At 35.8% G+C, this 10709-nt stretch overlaps 1 protein-coding gene across 1 annotated transcript in view; it reads right to left on the reverse strand.

Annotated features, from left to right (window-relative positions):
* The window catches only part of LOC104411380 (brain-specific angiogenesis inhibitor 3), a 41550-nt gene that overhangs the window by 19837 nt on the left and 11004 nt on the right, over nucleotides 1–10709 (reverse strand). The window contains exons 5-9 of the mRNA XM_010021785.1: nucleotides 10170–10268; nucleotides 9670–9841; nucleotides 5186–5281; nucleotides 3750–3789; nucleotides 931–1574 (exon numbers count right to left, since the gene is read on the reverse strand). Of these exons, the coding sequence (XP_010020087.1) occupies nucleotides 931–1574; nucleotides 3750–3789; nucleotides 5186–5281; nucleotides 9670–9841; nucleotides 10170–10268 (1051 nt within the window). The remainder of the gene's footprint in view (nucleotides 1–930; nucleotides 1575–3749; nucleotides 3790–5185; nucleotides 5282–9669; nucleotides 9842–10169; nucleotides 10269–10709) is intronic.

The following is a 10709-nucleotide window of genomic DNA, read 5'->3' on the forward strand; positions in this document are numbered from 1 at the left end:
GGGTCCAAACATTATTGAGTAACAGCTATGGGCATCACGTTTGCATATACAGTAGAATTTTTTTTCATCTGTAAGTTCTTTCAGGGATGAGTATATTCCATATTTTTTTCATTTGTCTTTTTCTTTCCCTCCAAATGCTGGTGAAATGTATTTCCAATTCTTAAGGAGGCCTAAGTATGAAATTAATTCCACCTCACTGGTGGTTTTGCATAAGTAAAAGCTGAATAGGAATGGCAGTATTTGACACTTAGGTCTGAAGAAACAATGTGAATTGTTTTCACTTTTATAGTATTTAAATTCAACAGAGAGATTGTAGTAATGAACTGTAACCCTTTCAAAGGTTTTTCAATCTGGCTGGAATCTAGGATATGAAGTCCACTTGTACCTATTGCACACATCAGTTGTACCAATGCCTGCACCCACATGCAAACAATATTTAATCAGTAAATGGTAAATTATTGGATGGAAGAATCCAAGATTTACACGAGTGAGAGCAAAATCAGACCTATCATATCTGAGAGAGATATGATTGTCAGCAATAAAATGGCAAATATTTTCAACTGCATGTGCTTGCAGGTAGGGTCAGTGATTATCACATATATCTTGCAGAAATAGTTTTTCTTCTCATAGCAACACAGTATTTTCCAGTGAACTTTACCTGGTAGGTCACGAAATCCTTTGCAGTCGTGTGGAATGTTAAATCTCCAGGACTATAGAGTTTCCTACAGACTGGCTCGGAAAATTTAATCTTGTTTTCTAGGTATAAACACTTCTGATAATAAGAGAAATATGAACAGCAGTGTATGATCCCAAACAATAATTTATACTGAATTAAAACATTAGCTTCACCCCTTAGACAAAAGACACAGTTTATTGTCTTATAAAATAATTAGAACAACAGAGCATGCAATTTGTTTATGCATCACTGACCTCTAAAGAGCTCATTGATATTGTGGATCCAGTTTCACTTCTTGATAATCCTGTATTGTCATCTAGCTCAGATGCAATGAAATTCTTCACTGCTGTGCGGGGCTCAAATGGTAAATTCTGCATATGTTCTTGGGTAGGAAGGTGCTGGTCTAAATTGATATTAAATTGGTCCATTACAGAAGGATTCATATTGAACTCTGGATTAACTTTGTAGTGCAACAGCCTTTCATGAGGCAATGTATCCATGCCTATATTCATTTTGCTCTCATCTTTCAGCGATGTCTGGGTATTTACTGAGCCCCGGGGCATGACTATATAGTCGCTTTCTATCATCCGCTCTTGAGGATGGACTATGTCCATATCTGCACCTCTCAAATTATCATCAGTGCATAAATACACAGTCCTCCGCAACTCACTGTTGTCTTTTTTCAAGCACTGATTGGCCAGTTCACTCATACTCATAGGCATATGGAGACCTGTTGGTTGCTGGATGATGACTTTGGAGATGATGTTTCCAGGCAAGGTAGAATAGCTCATTCCTTCAGGGTTTGGTCCCTTCTCTTCCTCTTCATCATTTAGTGAAATTCTAGAAAGTGTTCCTGTTATAGTAGCTGCTCTGCAAGGTCCAATGTCTTTATGCAGAACTGTGGGTCAGAGAACAGAATTATTACAACATGAAACCATGTCTGCCTAACATTACTTTTTCTTGTGGCTTTATTTAGCAGCACTCCCTTTACCAGTGCATGTTCTTAAACTTATTTTCTGTCCATTTAGTAACTTTTATTCCATAAACATTGTTATGGGAAGGTTTGGTTTTGTTGTCCTTTGTTTGTTTTGTTTGTTTTTTTCTTTTTCAGATCAACATCTCTTAATCTACACAGTATAACTGACATAGATCTCTGACTAAGCCTCCATCATTTACATAAGTAGAAAGCACTCCTTCATTTATTCCTACTGCCTTATATAGATCTTAGGTGACCTACAGCTTAAACAAAAGCCTGCCATGTGGAACCTGATTAAGAATTAAAAAAAAAACCCCAAAACCCACTATGACATCTGTACTGCCATTATTAACTCCACATAACCTCCTCCAATGTCAAACAGATTGTAAGGCAGAACAATTTTGTCAATCCACTGTAAGGACCTACCATAAGATTATAACCATGAACATGTGTTTCTGAGCTCCTGAATGTTCCTTTTTAATGACTTTAAAAATCATACTGTGTTAAATTATTATTATTTTTTATAAAAGTGACAAAAAAGTAACTACATTGGGAAAAAAATCCAAGGACTTTTTTGTCCCAGTTGAAAATATTTTAATTCATACCAGTGCTACTTTGTGCAATAAAATCCAGCTCACGGGCTGAGACAGTAAGACAACTTGAAGTATCTCAGGTATTACATTTACACCCCTTTTGGTAGCCTTAGGGCTCTCATGACCCAGATCCCCCAGTACTTGTCAGCTTAGTGCCATATTCTATAGCAAGCAGCTCATGAGGCATCCCACTCTCCTACCTCACACAAAACCACCTCTCATTTTTCCATTATGAAAAGAACAATTTGCCTCTAAACAAAAATACCTGACTTCAGTGTGGCTGCTCCATTGTTTCCAGTCACACTTGTTAAGACACTTAAGTGATCTACTCTTAAATCCTTTACTAAAAGAAATCGAGGTTAAACGTTTGTCTAGTAAAGCCTGTTCATAACTGCATTCAAAGTCTATCCTCTTAAGGATGCCGTTGGCAAGGTTCTCCATACTGCAGAGATATGTTGGCAAAGGTAAGAAGCAGGAGCTACATGAACCAGTGCTGGATTTGCACTTGCATTGGATGTTGACAGGCATGTAATACTGTTGCAGTGTACTATCCTGGTCCCTTCAAAATACGTGTGCATATTAAAACTAACCTATATGGAAGAACTATTACCATATTTCAAGAAGAAGTGGCAGTTTTTTAAATGTGGGTGATTGGAAATTCAAACTTTACCTTAATGACATCAGCCTTCTTGGCTCCTCATATAGCCAGTGAGGAGAGAGTGTGCTTCAAGCAGGTGATGCAGATCAGCTTCTGCTCTGACTCACTCTATGGCGAGGGCCACCCCCTCTTTCTTTTTCTCTTCATTCAAAACTAAGGGTGTCTATGTAGGATTGCCTCCCTAGGAAAAACTGTCCTTTGGGAATACTATCTAGATTTAAAAAATTCTATAGCATTGAAATGGTCATTTATTTTGTCCTGTACTTTATTTAAGCAAGGTTGGAAAACAAGTTGTTTAAAATGTGTTATTTTTGATATGTGGAAACAGACATAGCTGACTAAGTAAAGATTACACTACTGACACGTCTTAAAAGACCCCAACTTGTTCCAGTAAAGTGGAATCAAATTTCATTTTCCTGGTACCATGTTAACCTACTGTTGATTTCACTTAGAGTGTTAAAAAACTTACCCTTTTAAAAACTAACACGAATTGATGTATCCTTTATACACATAGCTGTTAAGATACACTATGTAGATTTTTTTAAAAATAGCAAAATGACCGTTTCACATTAGCTTGTGTAGCAGAGCAAGGAAAGTTTTGTGTGTTAAGACTGATCTTTTATCCATTTGCTTTCTAATAGATAATTACTTCCCAGCTGCTGAATTCTAGAAGGCTTTTGTAAGAAAATGAAATAGATGTATTTATACAGTAGTATCACTTTTCTCCTTACATTTATAAATATGCATCGTAAACAATTAAGCCCTGATAGTTTTCTAGTTTTCACTTCACAAGGAACTAGTACAAGACTTCTTCGTGCTGGCTAAATACTCTCTTGATGTTCTTACCTGACCGACAAGCAATGTCCACGTCCTTTTCAAAATCGGTCTGTAACAAGAAACAATGGAACAGGTCAACCATTATTAATTGAAAACTAAACCACAACATCTTTTTGCCAACTAGTGCTTCCAAAATGTCCTACTTACAGAGTCATAGTCTCTTAAAAGTGGTTTCTTGTTGCTGAGAAGGTGTATTGTTTTACAACAGCAGAGCTTTACAAAGTTTCCTAAAGTATAACTGGGTGGTTTTCAAAGTATGCTGCCTGACCAGAAAAAATAAAATAAAATAGGTGGAAGTAGAGTATATAATTTTAATAAAACGATACAGTGTATAGATTTTTATGTATATGGAAGAGTAACTTCTACATCTCATTGAAGGATCATCTTTAAGGAAGCTTTTCATAGCAATTTTATAAAAAGTATGGAAAATATTCTGCAATACAAATTACTGTGAATAAGTGCAAGCCAATCAGTCCACCCTATCTGAAACTTGATTAATTTGTTATGAAGTGGTTATTTGTTACATAACATTCTGTCCAGTCTTGCTACTAATGTAATCACATAAACCTTGTACTCTCTGAAAACAACTATTGTTTATTTTATTAGGCAAAAATGAATCGTAAGAGCTAGGAATCATTTTTAACCGTTGAAAATCCAAGCACACTTTTCCCAGTTGAACAATACTGTTTATCCTGTTAGTGAATTCAAGTAAGTTTTAATAATGTTTTTATTTCCACAATATGTTTATTACATGAAAAATGTTTAATAAAACCGATCTCTTTTCTCCTTGTGAAGTCCAAAGAATGGACTCTATTTGTGACATGATTTTTGAAGAAGCCTCATCATTTTGCTGAGCCTTGTATTTTTTAGGGCCTGATCCTGTCCCCATTATAGTCAATGACAGACTGTCACTGAAATTGAAGGAACAAATATGTTGCCTTAGTGTACTACTTAACAATATTAGTAAATCCAAACTGGCATACTGAGCCATTCACTATCATCTCCTTAATTGAAGCCACTAAATAGATTCCCCCTCTAGAATCTCTACCACTTTCTCCTTGTCCGACTTAGTTTGAGAGGAACATTTTTCCAGGCCTAATGAAGGGAAAACTCTGAAATGCATCAGTTCTCTTTACAGCAACAGTAGAAAAAGTCATGATATATTTAGATTACTTTCTCATTTTCTTATGTAAGAATTTTTTGTCATAAAGAACAGTGGTGGAATTCACTGTCCTTCACTAAATGATCACACCAATAATTTAAAATTTGCTAAGAGATTTAAGCAAGTAGATAATGACCTAAAGATAATCATGCTTAAAAGTGGCTCTAATATTTAAGCTGTGCATATTGTGCACTGTATTGTACGTGCTTGCCACATACAATAGAGTTTTTTTCTTTTGCATAGGAACACTAAATTAATAGCCAAAGAAGAAATAAAAGCTAACCATGATTTGAGCATGTCCGTTAGGAAAAGAACTTGAAGAATCTGCATTGATTGGATCCTGGCAATTTCTCAGTCGACATCTAAATGCGTCTTGAACCTGTGAAAACAATATCTTACACTGATTCTTGTGCAACATCACACACTCTACTCCTATTAAAGAATAAATTAAACTGTAAGGAATACAATGCATGACTTTGCTTTGGCATATTTAATAAAGCAGAAGCAGTAAACATAAATGCCTATTCCTGCCAGTTCATACACTTTCTATACTGTGTGGCTGCTGCAAAATCTGTCAGTCTATCACATTAAGACCACAGAATTAGGTTTGCCAGGGGACAGTATTAACTACTAGTCAGTGATGATCTGGTACTCAAACCAAATCTGTCTTTGGTGATAGTATTTGTTTTTGTCTTCTCATTCAGTTTGGCACAGGTCTGATAGCAGGATTAGTAGATATACTATTAAGCATTGCAAAATAGAATATATCTTCTGCTTAATAAATGTAAGATTCTTGAAAGACAGTTCTTAATAGTTACTATTATCAGATACATAGTGCTTTCTTAATTACACTTCAAAGAATAAGTCAATTTGAAAGAAGTTATTGATTCCAATCAAAATTTCTGCAATTCCTTTCATAAGGAAACTCAAGATTTTCTTCTAAGAGTAAAAGTCTTCAGATCAGGTAAGTATCTTCAATGTGAGCACAAGAAGAAGAAAAGTGGACTGTTTGCACAGAGTCTGGTTTCTCAAAACTAAAAAAAAAAAACTTCACAGAAATTGCTGTTTACTAGTATGATCCATAAAGTACATTTGAAGACTTGTCCCTAAAACACAGGTATATTTGAGGAATTATCTTTTCATAGAAAGTCTATTTTTACTTTGATTTTGGGCAGAATGCATGTCTAAAGAAATTTTAATACTTTTGTCAGAAAGATGTGATTCAATAGAGAGGCACATTCAAAAGAAAAATCAGTTCCTGTTTGCTGACAGTAGAATGTAAACAATATTTTGCTGCTTTCTCACACATACCACAGAAAGGACAGCAAGGCACTTTTTGGAATGGAAGGCTTTAATTTTTTTTGTTTTGTTTTTTTTTGTTGTTGTTCTAGAAATGCAAGTATCCCTATTAGCAACCTGGCGGCAAGATGTGACTTGGGAAACAGGAACATGGTTGGGTGACCCCCTATCAAAACAAGTATCATTTCTTGTTTGAATATGAAAGTACTTTCAATAAAATGCCTACAAAAATCTTTATTCCATTATCTTTATCTATATGTAGAAATTACTTGATATCTTATTGAGAATAATTAAAAGGGAGAAAATCGTATTCTACTCATGGACATTTTGTGAACAGCAGAAAAGGATAAATCATTAATTGTTGCTGGTGAAAAGCTGTCCGCTTTCGATACATCATATTCTCTTGCAAGCTGTTAAGAGCTTTCACAAAAGGAAAACTGAAATAAATAAATAGAAATAAAAAAAGTCATTAGAAAGCATTATTTTAATGTGCTCAACCCTTAAATGAGTAAGAGTGTTCTGCAGTCTTGGTAAGTGACTATTGCAGGTCGAGGAAGACTAATATAAAGCAGGAATAAGAATGAAGCAAGGTGAGAATGTTTGGACTGATTTCAAAACACCACAACTTCCCAAATGTGGTCATGTAAAGTGTGCTTGACCTGTATCATGACTCAGATTCTGATTTTAGGCACTACCCTTGCTGTGTTTTTCCACATGTTTGAGGTTAATTTAGTTTGGCATCTCCTGGTTGCTACAAATTTAATCTAAGTCTTCTCTCACTTTATCAGTGCTGAAGTCAGGTCACAATTCAGAGTCTTATGCTGTCAGAGAAGCACTGGCACAGTGATCTGATTAAAAAAACAAAAAAAAATCCTTACTTCCATAGCATTCCCACATGTGTTGAATCTCATTGTAAGCTTGACCCCAAAGCATTATTACTTCAGAACATACTGTGTGCAGTGGGCCTCCATATGTGTGGGACTCTATGTTCATGAAGCCTCCTCAGTTCTGATCTCTTCAGAGATCTCAAGAATGTCATGTCCTATTTTCACTACCTTCTATATTAAAGCAGTGAATCTTGATTTTAGGGTATTCTTTAATGTGCATGTTTCTTACAATGTTTCTGAAGTACAAGCAGATGAATTTAACATGTTAACAGAATGCCAAATGTAGCTGTATCCATCATATCGACGTATGTTGCAACTTCTAGGTGTCCTCACACAAGTCAGAAACAAAAAGCTTGAACTTTCTGAATACCAGCTTATTTTTCTAAGCTGCTTTTTCAACCTTGTTGTTTATGTAAAGACTGTGCTGTCTTTACATTTTACTTTGAAACAGAAGCTTGTTTTTCCCTCCTGCCTTTTAACATCAAGTTACAAGATTTTCTTAGAGCCAGGCAGAGCAGCAGAGACAGATGTGATGAACGTGCGATTACCAAGGAAGTGGTTTCCTTAGCAACAGTAACCAACTCCAAGCTTTTATAACTTACCCTCTCTGTACTCATGTACTCTATTTTTCTCTTGTAATACAGAAATGTGGGCTTCAGATGCCAATGATGCATTTAACCCAAACGTTCTCTAGTCAGCAGAGCACAGCAAAAGAAGAAAATAAATGTGGGTTCCTCCCATTTCCAGCATTAACAGGAGTTACTCAGTGTGATTCAAATTAGTTTTAGAGCATCTCATGCTCAAGCAGGTCAGGCAAACCATTTAACTCTGATGAAGAAGCTTCAATCCTAATCTCTCCTATCATTCTCTGTGAATGTACTGTGAAGGTACTGTGACACATACCTTACCATCTTCTGATGCCCAATTAGGTATATAAACAGGAAGGAGAGGGAAAAAGAATACTAGGCTCTCTAGACTAAGAAGGCAACATAACGCAATAATACCTAACTCTTATTTTGCATTTTTCTTTCCTAATTTTCGCATGGTCTGTAAGATCTCATGATTAAGAAGCATTACATTTTTTAATATTTGTCTTAGAAGTTAGGATATGCAAGTATAGAAAGATTGAATGTCTTTCCGAAAGACCCTGAATGGACAGAGGGCAGAAAGAGACACAACAAATCACTTAGTTCCCTTCTAGTTAAATGTCTTACTAGTTGTATCTCTTACTCAGTAAACGTCTCTGGCTTCCTTGTCACACAAAATCTTTGATATAGTATACTAGAGAAAGTGAAAAATGTTTCTATCAATCATTTATGTTTATATCAATAGAACTAAGAGGAAAACCAGGAGTTTTATGTATGTAATTGTGAAAGTCTGTATCTTTTTGTAATGTAAGAACTATGAAAGCATAATAAAGCAGAGCTGTCCTCTTCTTTGTTTGAGTTCTATGGTGATATACTCCACCTCATACTTTTCCTCCTGACAGTCAGAATTATTGTTTTGCCTGTGCTGGCATGCTATAAATGTTAGATCAATCCTATAGGCTATAACTGAGATAGCTTTGTAGCTGTCGTCAAGAGTGACAAACATGTTGGCAGTGATTTCCCTGACAGGGACTGTCAGAGCTAAATGCTTTTGCAGACAACTGAAACCAACAGACTTTTCTTTCATCAAGGAGGTACCCTGTACAGTGCAAAGTCTGCATTGCACATTGTGCATGATGGCCTCTACCTTGGCTTGTACTCACCTAAGGGTCTCTGGAGCTAGAAAGCCATACTTTTTAGAGCCAGACTGTTACAACTGGATCTATGTCTCTTTCTGTACAGCAACTTGCTGCAGTAAACAGTTATGGTTTTGCTGCTGTGAACTGGTCCATAAAAGCACAGACCATACAGACTTTTGAAACAAAAGGTGCTTCAAGTGCATCTGTTTTTTCTTATTTGCTGTTCTTAAAGTACTTTTTATTCATTTTATTTTCCCATATGAAAAAAAACCCACCTTAATTAGTTTCTCAAGTGTTTTGCTCACTCAGTGTTGACAATAAACTTTTCTTGAAACATGTTACTGTTCTTTTAGTCCAGAAATGCTTTTGAATAACTCTTGCCAATCATAGGGAATCATGTAATTTGGTTTACCGGTGCTGTAAATATCCTAAAGTTGATAAACGGCTAATGTGAAATACTTCATGCTCTCCAGTCCAGCCCCGCCTGCTCATTTTTGACAATCCCACTACCACAGATCTGCCAGCAAAGCTGATGTGTTATCGCTCTCAATCCTATTTCAATAAGAATGTAGGCATTTGCCTATATACACAATACTGTGAAAGCCTGAACTTGGGTTTCATTAAAAGCCACCTTTAATCAAGCGGGTACGTTTTATACTGAAACTGACATTCTGAGCCTGGAATTATCTGATCTTTCTCCTTTCTCTATCACTTACTCCTCTACATCTCAACACAAAATACTTTTCTCTTTCTATGAAATATATTTCCGCAGAGCAAGCTATATATGACATTAAAGAGCAGTTGAGAGATTAACAGGAGCACAGCCCTTTAGAAAACTGAGAAGCCATTCCTCACCTCCCTTCGGAGAATACAATGGACCATGACAATAACAAAGCCTTGTAATGAATCAAATACTGCAAAAAGTATCTGAAATAATATGGATCTTTTGTCTGTCATGGCCAGAACTGCAGACATCCAAGTCAGAGCTAGAAGTGGCAACACCACACAGGAACTCCAAAGGGATGCCCTATTAAAAAAAAAAAGAGAAAAGCAGCATTGTTGTAAAAAAAAATTATTAAAAGCTCACTATTAAAATAAAACATATTTAAGGATGGCACTTTATCAATTTAACTTGAAAATCACAAAGAAGAATGTAACAGTGTTGTACTTTATGTTCTAAAGAATATCCTATATTCAGTTAATAAACACGGTTGTAATTTTGTTTTTGTTAAAAAATATTTAAACGTGCTCAGCACTTTATACAGTGTTAGCAAACACAGTTGTCATCATCAAACTATTGTCTCACATGCACTGTATAAGTTTGTAACAAGAAGATGTAAATGATCAGGACTAACATGGCATTACTGGCGGTGGTGGCTGACAAAGCTGTTGTTGAAACTACTCCACACTTGGCACATTTGAGCGTCAAACCGCTATGAGGCTCACTCATCTGACTGCAAACAAACAGAACACCCACAAAAAGAACAAAATATTGAATTGTCACCAAAAAACGTTGCTACTGAAATTTAGCTTTTAAATATGTCGTCATGCAGAAAAAGTAAGTAGACTTATTCAGGATGAATGCTCTACGTTGTTGCAAAACTGTACTTTGTACTTTACATTATAGTTAGCTTTAAATGTTAATGCTATGGGGCTTCATTTCATGCAGTCTCTAGTTTTTTCCATTTAAACTAAAAAGGCCCCAAATGTCCAGTGATCAAAACTGCTCAGTACACTGAAGTAAACATAAGCATGTGCTAGGATATAGACACACAAAGTGAAATCCCTCTATTCAGACCTGTTAGAAGACTGTTGTATCCAAGCTTGAAAAAGAGTATAGGACACTTAAAGGAGGAGTATGAAGTATATACAATTACAGAACATTAATAGGGAAA

The sequence above is a fragment of the Nestor notabilis genome, unplaced genomic scaffold, assembly GCF_000696875.1.
Source record: "Nestor notabilis isolate BGI_N333 unplaced genomic scaffold, ASM69687v1 scaffold26550, whole genome shotgun sequence".
NCBI classification, from domain to species: Eukaryota; Metazoa; Chordata; class Aves; order Psittaciformes; family Psittacidae; genus Nestor; species Nestor notabilis.